Below are 22,116 nucleotides of genomic sequence, written 5' to 3'. Positions count from 1 at the left end.
CCCATCCCACAGAAGTGATTCAAATGGCCTATCACACAGTGGGTTGCATAACGGAAGAGGAACACTAACATTTACCACAATAGTTAAGTGGCAACAAGCCTGCTTTTTCCAGGGGGAGACATTACCTCGCCCCTCAAGGTTTCTCAAGAGGATGCAAATACAGCCCTGAGAAATGGCCCAGATAGAGTCATCAGAATTGAAGTCTTGGTATACTCAACAAGAGCACGCAGGGACAATCAGGATCTATAGCTGATTGCTTCCCAGTTCGCTCCTCTGCATGACACAATCTTGGCCAAACGAGATTTTTTACCTGATTATGCTCCTTCATCAGCGATTGCCACTGGTTAATCTAAGAGGTTAGACTCATACAGTTAAAGCTGTTATCTGTAATATTCAAAGTAGCAGATATAGCTAACTTGCAGTGACCACCTCAGTCATTCTCTCCAGGTGCCCCGACTCTGCATAAATCCAAGGGGGTGTAGGAGCAGTAGGTCTTTAAGCTGCCCTTATGTATTCCAAGGCCAGACTATTCATTACAACCTGTGCAAATGAGTTTAAACTGATCTGCTAATCCTTGGTGTTACTGGCAGTAATTAAAGGCAATAGATGGGCTAAAACCTGCCTGAAATGGAGACCTCTCATGACCCATTTCTTCCCCCCACATACAAAAATGTAACTCAAGGGCACAGGTCACTTTCAGGTTTAGTGGTAAATGTCCAAAGACTGAGCCTAGGGCTCTCCAACATACTACGGTCTAAGGATGACCTAGCAAAGGAAAACCAGTAACATGGGAGGAAAACTTTGAAGTGAGATTTAAAGCACAGTTAAAAACTGGAGGATATCAACTGTCAAATGTCACTTAATAGAGGTAAAGTGAAAAGCCAAGAATGAACCATTGGACTTAGCAATAAAGGCAATGGTAATCTTGACAGCAACAGCTTCCTTTGGAGTGGTGTGAGGGAGAGGGGAGCCCTAACAGTTCATCCAGTGACAAGGCAGACAATGTGAACACACCCATAGATGGCAGGGTGGAAGTAATGGGAATCAGCTGAGTGCAAATGAGAACGAGGTTCGAAGAGAGGAAGGGTACAGAACAGACCCAGTGGAAGAGTAAGTACTCAATAGTGGGCTGCATTAAATGGCAATAATCAATTTCTCTAGCCAAGTTCAGCTTCACAGTGCAGGTGCACAGTGGGGCATTTTACAGCTATAGGAAGAGATAGCATTTGGGTTTAAAAACAAAACTAATAAACTGATGAACAAAATAGATCCAGACACAGAAACATGGAACAGACTGAGGGATCTCAGAGGGAAGGCAGGGGTGGGGGAGTGGGTGGGGAGAGATTAATCTAAGAACTTATATGCATAACCTATGGACACAGACATTGGTACGGGGAAGGCCTGGGGGCGGGGTGGATGCAGGGTGGAGGAGATCAATGGGGGGAAAAAAGGGGACATCTGTAATACTTTCAACAATAAACTAAAGCCAACTGGCTCTCTCCATTAGTCAGTCTATCCTATCATAGACTGGGCATCAGTATTACATAACTCCAGAAACTCTAGGAGCAGGGCTCTGCAATGTTTTAACAAGCTTTCCAGAGGGCTTAAAAACCATCAAAATTTAAGCCATATTAAGGGTTTCGTTTTATTAGCCATCTCTAACATCTCCAGATCACTACAGCTTAAAATAATCACTACCCTTTCTCAGCTACTTAGAGCAATAGTTAAAATCCACACAACAGGACAGAAAAGTTCACATTACTATCAGTTCAGAACATACAATTCACCAAGCTGTTAGATTTTAAAAGAATGATCAGAAATAAAATATCACAAATAAGATTTTTTATTCATCACCATTAAAGGTCTGAATTTTAAACAGATTCCTGGACCGGGGGCTCATATCCATCAGCTCGTTCAACTTTAGCACCTGTCTCATCCCCAGTAGCTTTTCCAGAACTGCTACCTTCACCATGAAGCTCCATGAGTTTTCCCACTAAAAGGAAGAAAAAAAATTCTTGTTACAGTATACATATCTTGAAACATTGGTCCTTCAATGTTGTGTAGGCATGACAGAAAAAAAGCCACTATCTGGCCACCCAAAAAACAAACACAAAAAATGCATTTGACCATATAAATTTTTTTCCAGGAATCCAGTGATTTTTCACTTACATTCAAACTTGGGCTTCTTCAGCATCTTGACTTTTCTAACAAAGACATCATGGAGTGGATAAATAGACTGACAAGCCTTTTCTATGTCTTTTCCAATGCTGTCTGGAATCCTACAAACCAGTAATGATAGATTAGAATAAATCTACATGGAATATCCCCCCCCATTTAATCCATAAATCCTCATGTAAGACAGTCTACTACTGCCCCTTTACAGGTGAAATGATCTGAACTACACAGCTATAGTTAGTAGCAAAGTTAGCATTTGAGCCTTCTGAGTCCAAGCTTTGTGCCTTTTCCATTACACCCTCTTAGCCAACTGCATGGGAACATCAGAAAAATGTTTTAAGTTTTATCACTGGACATCATATGGGACCGAAACATTTTGTCATCACTTATTCCCATACATTACTGGTTGTGGAGGGTTTTGTCTATTCAATATATTTTCTAATTAAGACAAAAGCACTTCTGTGCTCTAAGGCTCACTAACTGCCATGAGACAGCTTCATTCGTAAAAGGATAAAGAAACCAAATCTTTTGCTAAGCACTGGGCATACTTTCATTTCAAGGGATATAACTAGATGGCTTCACAGACAGGATTTTAGCACAGGTCTGTCTGACTCCACCTTGTCTTACCTGCTTTCCCTCAGAGATTCAGAATGGTGTGAGGGAAAAGAAACACTTACAATTTATTGACCACTTCTTTCAAGTCATTTGTCTGCACCTCTCGGGTCATGATTTCCATCATCTTCTTCCGGATTTGGCGGACCTGTTGATGCTGAGCATAAGAGGTCTTCCGAATCTGATTGTTGCGTTTTTTAGTAAAACCAACACAGAATAGACGAAGCAAATAGCCATCCGTAGTCTTGACATCAACATGAGCTTCAATCATGGTCTAGTGAAAAAAAAAAAAGATACTGTCAGATACACCAGGTTTTAATGTTATTAACTTTTATTCCTCAAATTCTAATATAAAAAAGCTGGAAGGTCAAGTACTCATCACACAACATAAAAGTATAATATAAATTACATGTCAAATTTCCAGAATTCACTTCCTTGAAGTGAACTTACCCAACAGTCCTCCCTCCTCCTCTCTATCCCCACCATCACGGGCAACAGCACCCATCCCCTACTTTTTACAAATGCATGACAGCCTTTAACATTCTTCCCTTCCACCCAATCAAATGTACTACTCTGCAACCCAAGAGGAAGATAAGTTCTAGGAGAGACTCTACAATATGGACATTGACACTTATTACATCTTTTAATAAAAAGTGTTCTAAATAGGTAAAACGTTAACACTAAATGCATATACTTTTAAATGTCCTTTACGTTCCAAACTAAAGCCACACTGTGGATTAAATATTCAATTTCACAGCTAAAATACAATTTAAAAATCCGTTAGTCCTATTACTGCCTAAATTTAAAAACCAAAAACTATCTTAGGTAGCAACAAGAACTAAATCGCCTCTTCTGTATTTTGTAAATTGCATACCTTAGTTAATATCCCCAAACTGGACAGTTATGCCAGACACATCTGAACCCATACAATTATTTCCTATAACAATCATACTGTTTACTAAATGCTTTGTGTCAAGCTTTGTGCTAAACATGGGAATTCATCCTAACTCCATGAGATGACACTCTTACCTACATTTTTGAGATAAAGAAATCAAGGCCTACCAGGCTTAAGTTACTTGCCAAAGAGAACACAATTGGGAAATGGAGTCGAGATTTCAATTTCACATCAGAGGCTCTGCTGACTCCTATTAGCCAGAGGTCATCGAGACCAATCCAAACCACCCTTTCGCTTTAAAATCCATTAGACTTTGAGGTGCAAAGATATTCTGAAGACAGGCAAAATTAAAAACCTAAATCTAGATGTTCCTCAATCTGCGACTAATCTGTGCAGCAAAATGTTAAATCTTGAATTCAATTTAAATAAATAGGAGGATCATAGTTTGCTTACTGCTGTTGCTGGAGTTCCAGTGCCAATTCCAAAGTAAACAAGAAAACATCAAGGTTTTAAATAAAACCTAAACCTCAACTGTACCATATGATCCTTGCTGTAATGACACCATGACATGACATTACACTTTGGTCATGCATGCCACAGCACCATGACTTAAGGAACTTTTGTTCTCACCTGCCATTTTTTGACCATCGAGCACATTTTGTCACGGGTAAGATCCATGCCATGGAAATTAGTCAGGCAGTTTTTGCCCTGAACATCCTCAGTAATTAGCTTGAATTTTCTAAATGCAACTTCATCATTCTGCAGATCAGCTAGGCTCACTTCAAAAACACGACCCTTGAGACCATCAGATGCGATTTCTATAAAACAAGAATCAATTGTCTTAACATTATGAACCACAAAAGCAAAGTCAAGCATAAGTTGAGCTCAGAAAGTTAATAGTAAATTATATAAAGACCTTAACTCTTGTTAACCAAATCCATATGGACACCAATAACTTATTGACAGAGCCCATTAAAAGCTCAAAATTATCCATGCACATTTTCTTAGAAATTTTAAAATTTGCTTCTACAAGTGTCCCCAAAACAAAGCACCACTGGGGCCAAAGCTGCAAAAAAGGACTGATACTTCCTTCAAGTCTCCCACTAGAGGACCAATAATAGTACACCATGATACCAACAGGTCTCAAAGATAAATTCAAACCAAGAATTAGATTACTCACTGGTTCCTTGAGTTCTTGTGACTAGCGTTTTCCCGATATTTCTTATATTGAACATAGCTGGTGCTTTCACATCATACCAATCTTTCTTAGAAAATGGATCAACCCTGGATTTACCAAAAAAAAAACCAAAAAACAGGTTTTATCGCAGATCACATAATTCTTTACTTTTATTTTCCTCACTAATGATGACAAAAGGCTAACTGGCATGTAGAAACTGCAATAAACTATTCTATTCCTCGCACAGTGAGATGAGGGAGCATGTGTAAATCCAACTCTTCCCACTGTGTCCATCTCAGTTAAGCCACAAATGTAGCTTCCCACCCCAACTGGCTTTTCCACCACACAGGCAGCAATGCTTCCAAATAACATGCATGTCTCCTGAACTTAACTGGTACAGGAAGACGCATACTGGTAACCCAGGCTCTTTTTAGAGGGCCTCACGAAAGCCTATTTGGAGGTCCCAGGTTCCACCCGGTCCAAGCAGAGGGGCGAAGAGGGATCCTGGGTGGACAAGAGTGCCTTCACCGACTCCAGCTCTTGGAGTTGCACCCATTACCGGCAGACTTTATGAAGCCTGTGAGCCTACAATACGAAACACGCCAGACCGGGGTAGCGACAGCAACCCGGCTCAAACGGGCGCGCACGGGCTCAGAAAGCCAGGGGGAAGACAGCCGGCCCGCCGGGACGCAGCACCCAGATCTCCCAGGCCTCGGATGGGAGTTTACCAACCCGGCAAGGCCAGCTCAATCCGACTGGCATCCTCGTCATCCGGCCCACGCCGCGACCCAGAACCCTCCCGCGGAGTCTAGCAGGACCCCAAAAAGCGGAGAGCCACGACAGTCGCCACTTACACTTTCTTCTTGGCTCCCTTTTTGCCGCCTTTCGTAAGGCGCTTGTTCTTTCCCACCGCCATGGTGCTGCTCAGGGAGCCAAAAGGGCGGAAGTACAACTCGCGCGAGAACTTAGGCGTATGAAATGGGGCGGGCGCACCGTCGACGTGACCTCTGACCTCTGTGTTTCTCGGGCTTCAAGAATATCGCGATAACAGGAAGGCACGCCCCCCCGACTGCAGCAGAGACAGCGCCCTCAAGTGTGGGGAGGCTGCTCGCTGGGAGGCTGCGGTCAACCGGCGCGGGCGCTGCCGGCCTGAGGTGCAGGCTTCGGGTTACCGGTGGTTTCCGTGGCTCTGATGTTCGGATTTAAGTTTCCGTGGAAGGAGAGGCCCACTGAACATCGTTCAAAGCTGAACTCACCATCTCATCTTTAAACCTGTTTCTTCTCCAGAGCCTGGGATTTGGAATCGTTAGATCCAGGTTCAGATGCTACTGTCCACGTTTCGCCTTGTGACCTGTCCATGCTTCAGTTTCCTCGTGTTTAAAATGGAGCTAGTAGCCGCGGCTGGGTGGTTCCGTTGGTTAGAGCGTCGTCCCGTACACCAAAAGGCTGCGGGTTTGATTTTAGGTCAGTTAAAAAAAAATTTAAATTAAAAAAAAAGTAATAATAAAATAGAGATAGTAATATAATCTACCTCACAAGATTGTTAGTAGGGTTGTGTCACTTGGAAGGTACATATTGGTGCTGTTCTGTTTGTCGATACGGGTCCTGGTTAGTGGGGTATGTTAGCTTTGTGAAGCTCACAAGCCGTGCACTTACTTGTGTGCTTTTCTATATGTTTTTCATACATTAATATATTCTTTTGTTTCTTTTTAAAGTGAAGCCCTGGCCGGTTTTGCTCAGTGGGTAGAACATCGGCCTGTGGACTGAAGGGTCCCGGGTTTGGTTTTGGCCGCGGGTGGCACTTCATCCCTCGGCCCTCGGGGGCCTCGTGCGGGAGGCAGCCAGTCGACGTGTCTCTGTCACACTGACGTTTCTCTCTTTCTCTCCCTCTCCCTCCCACTCTCTCTGAAAAGCAATGGAAATAATATCCCCTGGTGAGGATTAAAAATAATAATAATAATAAATAAAGTGAAGTGAATCTTGCTGAGTGGTTCCCTGAGGGACTATGGTTCCAGTGTTCCCAGATGTTTGGATTTTTTTTTTTTTTTATTTTGAGAAAAGCTGGGAACTTTTTATGTGAAATCAAATTGTTCAATTTTTGCAACTAATAAAAAGAATTTTTTTGTTTTAATGTAGGAGTTTAACTAAGTATATCCTGGCTGGATGTGGCCCACTAGCTTCAAGTGTGCAGCCTCTGGAAAGCTGGCCCATGCAGGCTTGGACCTCAGACAGTTGAGTTCCCTTCTCTAACTTCCCCTCCTGCAAAAAACCCTTTTACCAAGCCACAAACGACCCACTCACAATGCCCCAGAAGCCTTTAAATCCTATAATCCCTTCCAGTACTTCTAGCCTCCATCCCCTACCTTCTCCTACCCCCACCTTCTAAATCTTCCTAAATCTCCAATCCTATCCTAAAATCTTTCAATAACTCTATTAATCTCATTTGTTTATAGGATAGTGTCAAAGTCCTTACTTCACAACAATATGAATATTCTTAACCCTACTGAACTGTACACTTAAAATGGTTAAGATGGTAAATGTTATGTTAGGTGGGTTTGTTTATTTTTCTTTCGTTTTTGGGGGGAGGGGGTTTCACCACATTTAAAACAAAAAATATCAATGTCCAGCTCTAGCTGGTTTGGCTCAGTGGTTAGAGCGTGGGCCTCGGACTGAAGGGTCCTGGGTGGATTATGGCCAAGAGCACGTACCTCGGTTGCAGGCTCAATCCCCAGCCCTGGTCAGGGCAGGTGCGGGAGGCAACCATGTATCTCTCTCATATGGATGTCTCTCTCACATTGATTGCCTCTCTCTCCTCTCCCCCTGTCTCTCTCTCTCCCACCCTCTCTGAAACGCAATGGAAAAAATATCCTCCAGTGAGGATTAAAAAAAAATTAAAAAATCAAAGTCTTTAGCCAAGCCTACAGACACTTTTATCAAGCCCTGTTCACTTATCCTTTTCATCCTCACCACGTCTTAGCCTTTACCAGGCACCCCAACTCCAGTCATCTAGAACTATTTAAAATTCCCTGAACAAAATGGTTTTCTCTTGCCTTCTTGCCTTTTCCCTCATCATCAGGCAAATACCTGCTGTGCATTTTCAAGATAGCTCAGCTTCATTTCTTCTTTCAGTAAGAGACTGATTCCCAGAAACAGGCTCCCAGGAAGCCTAGCACTGCTTAACTTCCTAGTAACTAGGGATTAAACTTGTCCCTTTCTCACTGTGAGTGAGAGGGCACACAGTGCAATCTTTTTCATATTTGTGCTCCATTTCTTAGCACATAGTAGACTCTCAGAATATTTGTTGGATGAACAAATAAGAGGTAGGTGACATTAGTGCTGGTTCTAAGTTTTGAACTTTAGGATCAATCCAGATTTTCAAAATAATTATGGGAACCAATAGGACCGCTATTTTAAAATTTCACCATGTTATAAAACAAAAAACAACTGCCATTTACTATGAGCATCATTTCATTTTAAAATTGTTTTGACCCCCAAAATAAAAATAAAGAACATATCCTCTAAAGGGCCAATCCTTTTATTTTTTTCTGTGAATGACACCACAAAAGGTCGATCCTTTTAAATAAATTAGATTTTTTCATAAATCAGTTTTGAAAAACTCTATAGTCAATCTTTTTCTTGTCTAATTGCAGACTGGCAAAAACTAGAGACCAGTAGAAATCAGTGAGTCCTTCTAAATACAATATTGAGTCTAGTAAACTCTGTATTCTATACTTATAGAATTATTGACTAATTTTATTTTATAACTGGCAGTTCACTAGTTTATAACTTTCCCAGTGGAAAATGTTATAGACTCCAAGGCTACGTACCCCAGAATAAAAACCAAACTTGCCTTCCTCCTGGTCAGATTCCTCTTTCTGCCAAAGAGTTAAAAAGCCACAGGGGAGACATTAATGAAGTCAGCTACATTTGGTTTATTCTAGCAACACCAGCACCTAAGGGATTTGTCAGAGGTATGTATTTCAATCCTCAACTTTGTTTTGTAATAAAAGCTTTTTTAAAAAAAATTTCCCTGACACTGTTACATTAAATGGAGCCATCATCAGTTTAAATTATATTGAAAGAAGAAAGCACCCCATAAAATCAGTTTATTGAGTCTTAACCATCTGAGAATTTCAAAATTAAGATAGAATACAATGGAAGAGAAAAATATCAGGATATATCAAACCTAGGAAGGTGTCAGTATTTCATTACTTTTCTTTTCATCTGCGACTAATCTATTAAATCCACCCAATGTTTTGGAATTTTTATTATTATTTTTTTTTTATTTCTAGACGTTCCATTTAACTCTTTTTCCATTTATATCACTGTAGTTTCTTATTCTTTGCAGGCATCTTCAATATGAATTTAAACCCAGTAAGCATGATTGTTTTACGGTCACTGTATGATAGGTAGTTCCATTCTCTGAAGTCTCTGCCAGACTGTTTCTATTGTCTGTTTTTGTGCTGGTTCTTCCTCATGAAAGTCTAGTTACCTTGAGTTCTTAGTTATATTTGTGTACTGGTCATTGCGTTTGAGACCTAGGATGAAGATACCCTCTTCCAGAAATAATATGCATATCCTGCCATACAAGGTCCTGCAGGCATTTAACTTTTGGTGCTTTGTGTGGGTTTTTTTGTCTTGAGGGGGAGAGGGGGACGTTAATTGAGTTTTTAGCTTTAGGTTTCCCGGACAACCCAGGAGTTTCCAAGGAGCTGTAATTCCCAGTTGGTGAACACATGGAGATGTGGGGAGAGTGGTGCTCTCAGAGGACTTAGAAGCTCCATGCTCCTTCTCTATATCTCGCCGTATGCATCTCTTCCATCTGGCTGTTCCTGAATTAAATTCTTGTATAATAAGGCAGTAATCTGGTAAGAAACATGTTTCTCTGAGTTCTGTGAATTGCTATAGCTGGTCCTTCAGAAGTACAGGGGATAACCAGGACTTGAGATTGGTGTCTGAACGGGAGCAGCAGTCTGTAGAACTGAGTCCTTAACCTATGGGATCTGACGCTATCTACAGGTAGAGAGTGTCAGGATTGCTTGTTGGCTTGGGAGCCCCCCCCACACACATTGGAATGGGTTCCAGAATTAACATCATTTTCTCCCAGTTTGTAAATACTTTCTGACCTTATTTCCTTCTCAGCTGCAGCCCATGGTTTTCTCACCAAAACTCTGTACTTACTTGGAGCTTTATACTTTAATCCAACCCTGCCCTGAAAACCCTAAGCCTAGTTCAATATGCAATCTACTTTCCATGGTCCTATTGCCCCCAGTTTTTTTCATTCCTCTTTGTATCTGTGACCCCCCTCCCACACTGATTCTGCAGTCCCCTCCCACACTGATTCTGGGCTTGTTCATGGGACTTGCTTTGGTCAAGGGATATTAGCAACTATGACTCGAGCAATGGGTTGAAAAAATGCTGGCATACATGGGGCTTGCTCTTTTTCTGTTCTTTAGAACACTTGAGCTCACTAACTTAAGAAACCTGAGCTAGCCTGCTGGAGAATGAGAGATCATTTGTAGCAGAATAAGTATACCCAGTTGAGGTTTCTCCAGAACAACAGTCGTCCAACCATCGGGTATTTGAGTAAGGCCACCCTAGACCATTTAATCCAATAGTGTTGGTCCAGAACAGAGCTACCCAGCTGACACACAGAGAAATAATGTTTATTGTTTTAAGTCATTAAATGTTAAATGTTGGGAGAATTTGTTTTGCAGCAAAAACATACATTTTGTCTATCCTTACATTTACCCTTACCCTCAGAGCATGATTAGAGAAAACTGCACATTTCAGACTGGAACTATTAGAAATTAATGGTATCACATCTCAGTTGGGTCCTTGAGGTCCCTGTCAGTCCTTTCACCTGCCAGGTACCCTTCCCCTGCTTCTCAGTGTCTTATTATTCCAATCCTGCACATGTTCCCCCTGTCCCCACCTCAGTCCTGTCCTTTGTCATGTTTAGAAAACAATCTTGTTGGCTACTTCAAACAATGTGGGTCCTTGCAGGCTATAGTAAGGACTCTGGACATTTTTCTGTGTGGAATGAGAAGCCATTGGAAGATCTTGAGCATTGGAGTGACACTGTGGCTGCTATGTGGAGAATACAATGTAGTAAAGCAAGAGTATTATCAAGAAGTTAAAAGGGGGTGGGTGGGTGGAGGGGACCAGTGTGGGGGAGGGAAGGGGACATCTGTAATACTTTCAACAATAAAGATACAGTTTTTAAAAAAAGATGTGGTAGCTTGGTCTAGGGAGGTAGAGGAGGAAGTGCAAAGGGTGAAGAAGGGTGGGAACAGAGCACCATTTATGGAGACTAAGATGCAAATGACATCCTCTGGAGCTGTGAAATGCAGTTGCCCTAGTGGTGGGAGGCAGTGAAAATTCTGATTATATTTTGAAGATAGGAACCAACAGAATTTGTTGATGAATTGTTATGTGGGAAGAAAAGGAGGAATCAAGGATAATCATGTTCTATTACAATGATGGGGGAAGGGGGAAGGGTAATCACCTACCCTACACCCTCTGGGTGGAAGGCAGACTGTCCTAAATATCTTTCTAGTCTTGAAAGAATGAATGAACTACTTAATTTATGGATGAATCCTGATTAATAATATTACTTTATAGCAAATTACTCAACTTTCTTTGGGAATATAGTTTGTTTCCTTGCTTTTCTATTTACAAAGTGAGAATAGTATATAATGAGTTCTCATTGTAGAGTGTTATAAATGGGATTATTGAAATGTGCTCTACACCAGTGCTTCACAAAGTCCAGTCATCAGAACAGTTAGAGGTCAACAAACTGTTATCGGCTGCCAATGAGCTAAGGAGCTACTGACAGAATGAAAGCAATTGTGTCACTAAACACACTGTTTAGTTCAGCTGACTTTTTTCTCTATAGTAAAACCTTGTCTATTAAGGAAATAGTACACTGATTTGCATTCTGGCTTAAGCTCCTTAGCCTGTTGCCAAGTTGCACCTTTTGTTGCAGAACTAAGGATCAGATGGATTCTCTAAACGCTGCCAAATATTTTATTGGGCCTACCAAACACATTTAAAGCCTGGTAAATTTCTTAAAGTCCCAAGATGATCTTCAGAGTTATATAGAGGGGTGATGTATTTGAAAATGAGAAAATGCCATTTTTGAAAGGACTTCAGAAAGTTTAAAGGCAGGAGGATGTAGTAGAAAGAACATGGATTTTGTAGTCAGACTTGGTTTCAAATCAGTGCTGTCACCTGCTATGTGACTTTATATTGTCTTTTTTTCCCCCGTCACCAGTAAGTGAGAATAATACTCTTGAATAACAAAAATTCAACCAAGTAAATTTGACAGATCTAATTGGCTTTGTTGAATAATTCATAAATCTGGAGGCATCCCATCTAGCGAATAGAAAGGAGTTCTGCAAAGCTACAGAAAAGGAAAATTTTTAAAGGTGCAAAGGAGGTGGAAAGAAAGGAAGTTATTAGCAAAGAATGTATTGTTTCAAGGAAGGTCATCCTCCTAAGGGGAACCAAAAGGGTCTTTTGGGGACATTATCTCATTGGGACTGACCAGGTAATTCCATGTTGACTAGTTAAAAGTTAGCTCCCTGGGAAACTGAAACAGCAATTAGATAAAGTGTTAAATCTTGATTTGCTGATGTAGGGCTTAGCACAAGTTACTCCATTTGGGGCCTGTTGTATCCCATTTTTTGTAACAATACTTAACCTCCTGTGGTTATTTTAAGGTTTAAGCGACACAATATACATTAGAAGCCTAGAACAGAGCTTAGCATATAGGAGGAACTCGGTAACTATTTACTCTCCTTTTTTCTCTCTCTGTCTCCAAAATAAATATCAGCTGCCCACTCACAGTCAAGTCAGCACCTCTCTATCCTTACCCTTGTTAAATGTCAAGTGTTGCTCTTATTGGAGTCATTTCCCCTGCCTGCCCCTTCCTGGGTTATTTGTTGTGGATTACAGACAGGAAGAAAGAATTGTTCCAGGAGACAGAGCAAGAGAATTGAGAAGGAAAACCAAGATTAAATCTGTACACAGTGATATTCGTGTCATTACAAAAGTACAGTGGTACAATCAAATTAGGTTCCTTATTACCATCGCTAGGAACAGCACACATCCAGGAGACACTTTTTTTTTTTTTTTTATACCCACACAGCCATTGTTGTTGTTTTGAGGTGGGAATTGAAACCACTTTCCTCACACTGCAAGAGTACAAGTAGTGGAACTTTCCTTCTGGTCAACAACATTTCACAAAATGAAAATCGAGGGCTGGTATCTAGTATTGTCTTGTTTGGCATCATGTAGATCTGGGTTCAGTCTCACTTTATCATAGAGTAGTTTGACTTACGAAAAGTTTCTAATCTTTCTGAATTTGTTTCTCCTCACTCTATTAGTTGGAAGTTCAGTTCAAGGTCAACATGTTGCACAACTCCAGGGAGGCCACTCACATAGATTGCACAGTTGGTTAAACAACTTTGTTTAGAAACTGTAACAAAGACCTAAGTAATAGTGGCATAAACAAGGTAGAAATTATTTCTCACTTATGTGACTAAGTGCATACAGTCCAGGGCTGATGTATAAGCTCCCATAGTGTTGGAGACTTAGAAGTTTTTAATGATTTGATCAGTCTTATTACTCTACCATCCATAATGTGTTGCTCTTATCCATGTGGCCCAAAGTGAAAAGTCAGCCTTTAATCCAGCAGAGAGGGGAGGGCATGTTCCTTACCTTGCAGAATACCAGCCACAAGTTCCACACCTCCATTCTCCTCAGATCACTTTGCTGTCCCTAGCTGTAAGAGAGGCTGGGAAATGTAAACCTTAGTTATATAGCCATGTGCCTACCAAAAATTATATTACTTCCCAAGAATGGAAGGATGGACATTTAGGAACAACTACTCTCAGTCTGCCTTAACTGTAAGGTTTTTGTGAAAGTTAAATATATAGCAAGGTACATGATACAAAGTAGATGCTCAAAAAAAGTTCTTCCTTTCTTTTTTTTCATACCCCTACTCTCACCCTTTTACCCCAAAAGGGAACTTATTTCCAGCAGCCATTTATTAGGACATTTACAACACATAAGTAAGAATTGTATCCCTCCCTCCCTCCCTCCCTCCCTCCCTTCCCCCTTCCCTCCCTCCCTCCCTCCCTCCCTCCCTCCCTCCCTCCCTCCCTCCCTCCCTTCCTTCCTTCCTTCCTTCCTTCCTTCCTTCCTTCCTTCCTTCCTTCCTTCCTTCCTTTCTTCCCCCCCCTTCCTCCCTTTCTCCCTTCCTCCCTCGATTCCTTCCTTCCTTAACTGACTAGTAACAAAGTTCATCTCTTTTAATAGTGTGGACACTATAGTGAATGCATGATATAAGAAGCTTGTTAAAGGGAGGCACCAGAAAGAACTTTGAATGTGCTGATTTTGATCAGAAGCTGGGTTTCTAAGATCTGAGTAAGATCATGGAAATGGCTATAAGCAAATTTATGTGAGCAGTTCAGGGGACCCCACCATAGTCAGGGTCCAGATGACTATGAGAGTCACTTTGGCCTGTTGCTTAAGGGATAAATTAGTGGTTTAGGAAAGAAAGGATCTTGGTTCTAGAGGGAATATAGTCTGGACTTGGTTGGAAATATTTTTATTAAGAAGAAAGAAAAGCGACTTCAAAGGTCAGATACAGGGAAAAGTGCTTTTCACAGAATGGGGAGTAAACAAAGGATGATTTTAAAGAAGGTGCATTTATTGTTTATATATTTATTCATTCATTAGTGGTAGGCACTGTGAAATGTGGGGAAGAAACATAGGCTGTGGTGCTTGCTTCAGAAGCGCATATACAAAAATTAGAACAATACAGAGGTTACCATGTATGTATGTACTGCCATGAAGTCCGTGCATAGTAAAGTCCAACTACAAATACTTTGAAAACATTGTGCATGTTGTTTAAACTTTTGGTCAGAATAAATATCCACATACACACATCTACCCTCTGCTCCCAAAATCTGTATTGCAAATAGCATAGAGTCTTCTCTTAAACAGCATGGAGACCCTTTCAAATAGGATCTCTGCAGTGATATTCATTGCCATTGCAACAGATTTTTACTTGTAAATAAAATATTTATTTATTCAATAGTGTTATCTAAATGTTTGAGACCTTCTCAAAAACTTAGATACCATGTAATTTGCAATTAATTGTCATGGCTTCAATCCCAGCTTTCCCATCAACTAGTCCTATAATCACTAGCAAGTCACTTAATCCCTCTGATCTATAGGTTCCTATAAAATGGAGACAGTAGTGCCAGCTCTATCCACTTCACAGGATTATTGCCATGCTGTCAGTAGAAAAAAAAATACATAGAACAGTGTGGGTTATCTTTAATTGCTATAGTTTCAAGCCTTGAGCATACACCAGCATCTAGGGTAATACTAAATTGTCACCTAATTTTTCTGAGCACCTAGAAAGATGAGCTCAGACTGAATTTCTCTTTTTCTCTGCGAAACTACCAAACAACCTTATGTTTTATATTCCTATTTCTGCATTTTTCCTTCCTAGTAATTTTTGAAATGAGAAGTGGTTTAAGTGTTTAAGCCACTGGAAGTTACACTGAAAATACTGAGAAAAAAAGGTAGAAGCTTTTACTATATTAAGGCAATGGGAAAGAAATTATCTTAATCTCTTTTAGTCATTATTTTAATCTCTTTTAGTCCTCACGACAGTGCAGTAGGGTAGGATTATTTAATGAAGAAACAAGACTCAGTGGTTTATCGATTTGCCCCAAATCACACAGCTGCAAATGTAGAGCTAGGATTCAAACCCAATTTTGATTACAGAGATTAACTTTTCTTTCTAACTAATTCCCATGTGATATTGATTCTGCTGGTCCAGGATCCATGTTTTAAGAACCACTCGACAAGACTCCTGTATTTATCATCTAGTATCTGTAATACTGTATTAAACACTGGGTTGGAAGCCCAGAATGTACTAGCTAGGGAGCAACTCAGATTACCACTCTTGAAACATACACACTCCTTTTTTGTGCACTAAAAACGTAAGTTAGAGGAACAAAAAACAGCAAATGCAAATCCAATAACATTACATCTGAATAGATTAACCAATCAAAAGGCAGACATTGTCAAGCTGGATTTAAAGAAAAAGATCCAACTTTATACTGTCTGCACTTTAGATTTCAAGCTAGAAAGTAAAAGAATGGAGAAGGTATGTCACGCAAACAACAAAGGAAAACTAGAGGGGCTGTACTAATACCAGACAAAATAGACTTAAAGTTGATTAACAAAAAATGCTTTTAGAGATAAAGAAGGATAGAACAACTAGACAGAAGACCAGTAAGGAAACAGAGGACTTAAACAGTGCTATAAACCACTTAGAGCTAATGGACATGTAAAAGCGTTTGACTCAACAACAGCAGAATACACAGTCCAGGATTCTCCAGAATAGGCCAGACACTAAACCATAAAACAAACCTAAATACACGTAAGAGGATAATACAAAATCTGTTCTCCAACAAGAATGGAATGAGATTAAAAATCAGTAACAAGGAATGTGTGTGGGAAAACTCACAAGTATGATTTATTTATTTGTTTGTTTGTTTAATGTCTGAGACCAGTCCCAGATGCCAGCCCCATAGCTCAGGGAAGTGCACTGTGCTTAGGGACCTGCTCAAGTATGTTTAATTTAAACAACACACTCCTAAATACCAAAAGGGTCAAAGAAGAAGAAAAAAAGGGAAATTCAAAAAAATTTTGAGATAAGTGAAAATTAAAGTACAACATGCAAAAACTTATGAGATGAAGCTAAAACAGTCCTAATAAGTATTAAACATTGTGTTGGAAGCCCAGACAGAATATACTGGCTAGGGCACAAATAAGAGGAACAAAAAAAAATTATAGCTGAAAGTACCTTTATTAAAAAAGAAGAAAGATTTTTCATTAGTAACTACCTTCTGCCTTAAGACACTGGAAAGAGAAGAGCAAACTAAATCTTAAGCAAGCAGAAGAAAGGAAATAATAAAGATAAGAGAGGAAATTAATGAAATGAGAATAGAAAAACAATAGAGAATAAGTGAAAACAAAAACTGGTCCTTTGACAAGATCAGCAAAACTGACAAACCTTTATCTAGATTGACCAAGAAAAAAAAAGACTCCAATTATTAGAATCGAAATAAAATAGGGGCCCGGCAGGGCATGGCTCAGCGGTTGAGCGTCGACCTAGGATCCAGGCGATCAGGGTTCGATGCCCCGCCAGGGCACATGCCCAGGTTGTGGGCTCGATCAATGACTCTCTCATCATTGATGTTTCTGTCTCTCTTGCTCCCTCTCCTTTCCTCTCTCTGAAATCAATAAAGATATATAAAAAAAAAAAAAAAAGAAAGAAAAAAAGAAAAAGAACTAAAATAGGGGACATTACTGCTGACTTTACAGAAATAAAAAGAATTATAAAAGAATACTATGAACAATTGTTTGCCAATAAATTAGATAACTTAGTTGAACAGATTCCTATAAAGACACAAAACTGACTGAAGAAAACAGCCAATCTTAATAGACCCATAAAAAATATATTGGTAACAACAACAAAAAAATCTACCCACACACAAAAATGCCAAGGTCCAGGTAGTTTCATTGGTGAAGTCTACCAAACATTTAAAAGAATTAATGGCCCAGCCTACTTGGCTTAGCAGTTGGGCATCGACCTAGGTTCCAGGAGATAGAGGTTCGATTCCTGGTCAGGGCGTATGCCCGAGTTGTGGGCTCATCCCCAGTAGGGGGCGTGCAGGAGGCAGCCAATCAATGACTCTCTCATCATTGATGTTTCTCTCTCTCTCCCTCTCCCTCTCCCTTCCTCTCTCTGAAGTCAATAGACATATTAAAAAAAGAATTAATGCCAATTTGTCACAAACTCTTGCAAAAAACAGAAGATAAGGAAACACTTCCCATCTCATTCTATGAAGCTAGTATTACCCTTGTAACAAACTAGACAAAAATACCACAAAAAGGAAAACTAAAAACCAGTGTCTCTGATGAATATGATGCAAAATCCTCAACAAAATTCCAGCAAACCAAAATCAATCACATACAAAAGTTATACACCACGACCAAATGGGATATATTTCAGGAAAGTGATGTTGGTTTAATATCCAAAAATCAATAAATGTAACATGCTATATCAACACAAAATCAAAAACACATGATCACCTCAATAGATGCAGAAAAGGCATTGACAAAATACAAAGTACTTTCGTAATGAAAACACAACAAACCAGGAATAGAAGGGAGCTTCCTCAACCTGACAAAGGGCATCTATGAAAGTCCCACAGTTAACAGTATACTTAATGGTGAAAGACTGGGTGATTTCTCCCTAAGATCAGCAATAAGGCAAGAAAGAAAAAATAAAAGGCATCCAGATTGGAAAACAAGTAAAACTATATTCACAGATGATCTGATCTTGTATATAGAAAATCAAAAGAAATCCACCAAAAAATTATTAAAGTTCATAAACTAGTACAGTAAGTTTGCAGGATACAAGATCAGCATACAAAACAATTCTATTTTATGCACTAGCAATAAACAATCAGAAAAATGAAATTAAGAAATATTTCTATTTACAGTAACATCAAAAAAATAAAATATTTAAGGATAAATTTAACAAAGGAAATACAAAATAAATACCTGACTAGAAATAACCCCTGCGTGGTTAGCTAATTTTCAACAAGAGTGCCAGGACCATTGAATGGGGAAAGAATAGTCTTTTTTTTTTTTTTTTAATCCTCACCAAGGATACTTTTTCCATTGCGTTTCAGAGTGGAAGGAGAGAGAGAAACATTGATGTGAGAGAGACACATCCACTGGTTGCCTCCCACACATGCCCCCACCACCGGGGCTGGGGATCAAGCCTGCAACTGAGGTACGTGCCCTTTACTGGAATCAAACCTGGGACCCTTCAGTCTGAGGGCTGATGCTCTAACCATGAGCAAACTGACTAGGGCAAGAATAGTTTTTTCAACAAATGATACTGGGACAAGTACATAGCCACATACAAAAGAATGAAGTTGGATCCTTACCCTATACCATATATAAAAATTAACTCAAAATGGCCTAAAGACTTAAATTTATTAAATTATAAAACACTTAGAAAAAATAGAGGTAAATCTTGACCTCAAGTTTAATTGACTCCTAGATGTGACACCAAAAGCACCAGCAAAAGAAGAAAAAAAAGATAAGTTATGCTTCATCAAAATTTAAAACTTTTTAGCTTCAAATGACACTATCAACAAAGTGAAAAGATAATTCACAAAACAGGAGAAAATTTGCAAATTATATTTGATAAGGGGTTTGTATATAGAATATATAAAGAACTCTGTCAACTAGTAATAAAAGATTCAATTGAAATGGTCAAAATATCTGAGGGGAGATTTCTTAAAATAAAAAAAGATGTATAAATGGCCAACAAACACATGTAAAACTGAATGTCATCAATAGTCATTAGGGAAATGCATATCAAAATTACAAAGGGAAAAAAATTACAATGGGATATTACTTCACACCACTAAAATGGCTATAATAAAAAAGAGACAAGTGTTGGTGTTAAGAAATCAGAACATTTATACACTGTAAATTAATGCAGTGACTTTGCAAAACAGATTGGCAGTTTTCCAAAATGTTAGACATGGAGTTTCCATTTGACCTGGCAATTCCACTCCTGGGTATATAACCTAAAGAGTTGCAAATAGGTATTGAAACAAAAACTTGCTCACAAATATTCATAGCAGCACTACTCACAATAGCCAAAAGGTGGAAATAACCCAAATAATCCATCAACAGATAAATGGATATACAAAAGGTGGTACATCCATATAGTGGAATATTATTCAGCCATAAAAAATAATGGTGCCCTGGCCAGTTTGGCTCGGTGGCTAGGGCATCAGCCTGTGGACTGAAGGGTCCTGGGTTTGATTCTGTCTAAGGGCATGTACCTCGGTTGCAGGCTCAAACCCCGGCCCCAGTTGGTGCTCGAGCGGGAGGCAACCAATTGATGTTTCTCTGTCTTTCTCTCCTCCTTCCACTCTCTGAAAAGCAATAGAAAAATATCCTTGGTTGTGGATTAAAAAAATGAAATTAAAAAAATAGTGGCACATATTACAACATAGATGAATCTTGTAAACATTATCCTAAGTAAAAGAATCCAGACACAAAAGACCATATATTGTATTATTCCATTTATTGAAATCATCAGAGTTGCCAGATCCTTAAAGACAGAAAACAGATTAGTGGTACCCTATGGCTGGGGGGGAGGAGAAAATGAGGAGCAACTGTTTAATGGCAGGATTTCCTTTTGGGCTGATGAAAATGTTCAGGAACTAGATAGTGGTGATGGTTCCACAATATTATGAATATATTAAATTGACGCTAATGGTAAATTTTATTTGTATTTTATACAATAATAATAAAAAAACAAAATTCATGTACCTACCATCAAGTTTAAAAAATAAAACTTTTCAAATACAGAAAAAGCAAACTGACTTTAACAAAAATGGATTTTTAAAAATATTTTTTCCATTGATTTTTAGAGAGAGTAGAAGGGAAGGGGAGAGAGAGAGAAAAATCGATGTGTTGAGAGACACATCGATTGGTTGCCTTCCAAATGAGCCCCCAAAAGGCCTGATTGAACCTGCAATCCAGGTATGTGCCCTTGAGCAGGAATCGAACCCCCAACCCTTAGGTGAATGGGCTGAACCTCCAACCACTGAGCCACACCGGCCAGGCCTGGATTTTTAAATCTGGGTAAAAGGGGCCAAATATGTGGAGATGGAATATGACTTGATTTTGGGTGGTTGGCACACAATGCAATATACAGATCATGTATCTTAGAAATGTACAGTTGAAGCTTATATGATTTTTTTGTTGTTAATCCTCACTTGACGATATTTTTTCCTTTGAATTTTTTTTAGTGATAGTGGTAGGAAGCAGGGAGAGAGAGAAATATCAATGTAACAAAGGGACATCGATGGGTTGTCCATCCTGACCAGGGCCGGGGATGGAACCTGCAACCCAGATTCATGCCCTTGACCTGGAATTGAATCCCCAACCCTTCAGCATGTGTGCTGACACTCTAACCACTGAGCCATGCTGGCCAGGGCAAACCTAATATGATCTTTTCTTTAAAAAAATTATGTCATTGTTGAGAGTGTTACAGATGTCCCCCATTTTATCCCCTTTGGCCCCCTCCACCGGGTTCCCACCCCACCCCAGGCCTTCATCTGTCTATTGTCTCTGTCTATGGGCTATGCATATATGCATATACGTTCTTTGATTAATTTCCCACCCACTTCCCCACCCCCACCTTCCCTCTGAGATTCCTCAGTCTGTTACATGCTTCTATGTCTCTGGATCTATTTTGTTCATCAGTTTATTTTGTTTATTATATTCCATATATGAGTGAGATCACATGGTACTTGTCTTCCTCTGACTGGCTTATTTCGCTTAGCATAATACTCTCCAAGTCCCTCCATGCTGTCCCAAAGGGTAAGAGATCCTTCTTTTTTACAGCTGCATAGTATTCCATGGTGTAAATGTCCCACAGCTTTTTTATCCACTAATCTACTGATGGGCACTTGGGCTGTTTCCAGATCTTAGCTGTTGTAAATAATGCTGCTATGAACATAGGGGTGCATAAGCTCTTTCTGATTGGTGTGTTGGGATATATTCTTAGGATATATTCCCAGAAGTGGGAATATATCCTAAATGGGTCAAACAGCAGTTCCATTTTTAATTTTTTGAGGAAACTCCATGCTGTTTTTCATAGTGGCTGCACCAGTGTTCATTCCCACAAGCAGTGTACTAGGGTTCCCTTTTCTCCACATCCTTGCCAGCACTTGTTGTTTGTTGATTTATTGATGGTAGCCTTTCTCGAAAGTGTGAGATGATACCTCCTTGTGGTTTTAATTTGCATCTCCCTGATGATTAGTGACACTGAGCATTTCTTCATATGTCAATTGGCCATTTGTATGTCCTCTTTGGAGAAGTGCCTATTCAGGTCCTTTGCCCATTTTAAAATTAGATTGTTTGTCTTCTTCCTGTTGAGTTGTATGAATTCTTTATATATTTTGGAAATTAACCCCTTAGCAGATATACCATTGGCGAATATGTTCTCCCATATAGGGGGGTCCCTTTGTATTTTGAGGATGGTTTCTTTTGCTGTGCAGAAGCTTTTTATTTTGATGTAGTCTCATTTGTTTATTTTTTCCTTTGTTTCTCTTGCTCTAGAAGA

The 22,116-nt window shown here is 39.6% G+C and overlaps 1 protein-coding gene across 1 annotated transcript; it reads right to left on the bottom strand.

The window, feature by feature from the left end:
* Positions 1 to 1,825: 1,825 nt before the first annotated feature.
* Positions 1,826 to 5,986, bottom strand: RPS3A (ribosomal protein S3A). The gene is made up of 6 exons (XM_081135605.1): positions 5,714 to 5,986; positions 4,863 to 4,966; positions 4,313 to 4,500; positions 2,853 to 3,061; positions 2,170 to 2,279; positions 1,826 to 1,993 (listed from the first exon to the last, which is right to left on the bottom strand). Exons 1-6 carry the CDS (start codon positions 5,773 to 5,775, stop codon positions 1,872 to 1,874), a joined length of 795 nt encoding a protein of 264 aa, XP_080991731.1. The 5' UTR covers positions 5,776 to 5,986; the 3' UTR covers positions 1,826 to 1,871.
* Between the last annotated feature and the right edge of the window lie 16,130 nt (positions 5,987 to 22,116).

The sequence above is a fragment of the Miniopterus schreibersii genome (assembly GCF_964146895.1).
Source record: "Miniopterus schreibersii genome assembly, chromosome: 4".
Classification (NCBI taxonomy): domain Eukaryota; kingdom Metazoa; phylum Chordata; class Mammalia; order Chiroptera; family Miniopteridae; genus Miniopterus; species Miniopterus schreibersii.
Note: the sequence above shows the minus strand (reverse complement) of the source record. Positions and strands in the feature narration are given on the sequence as shown.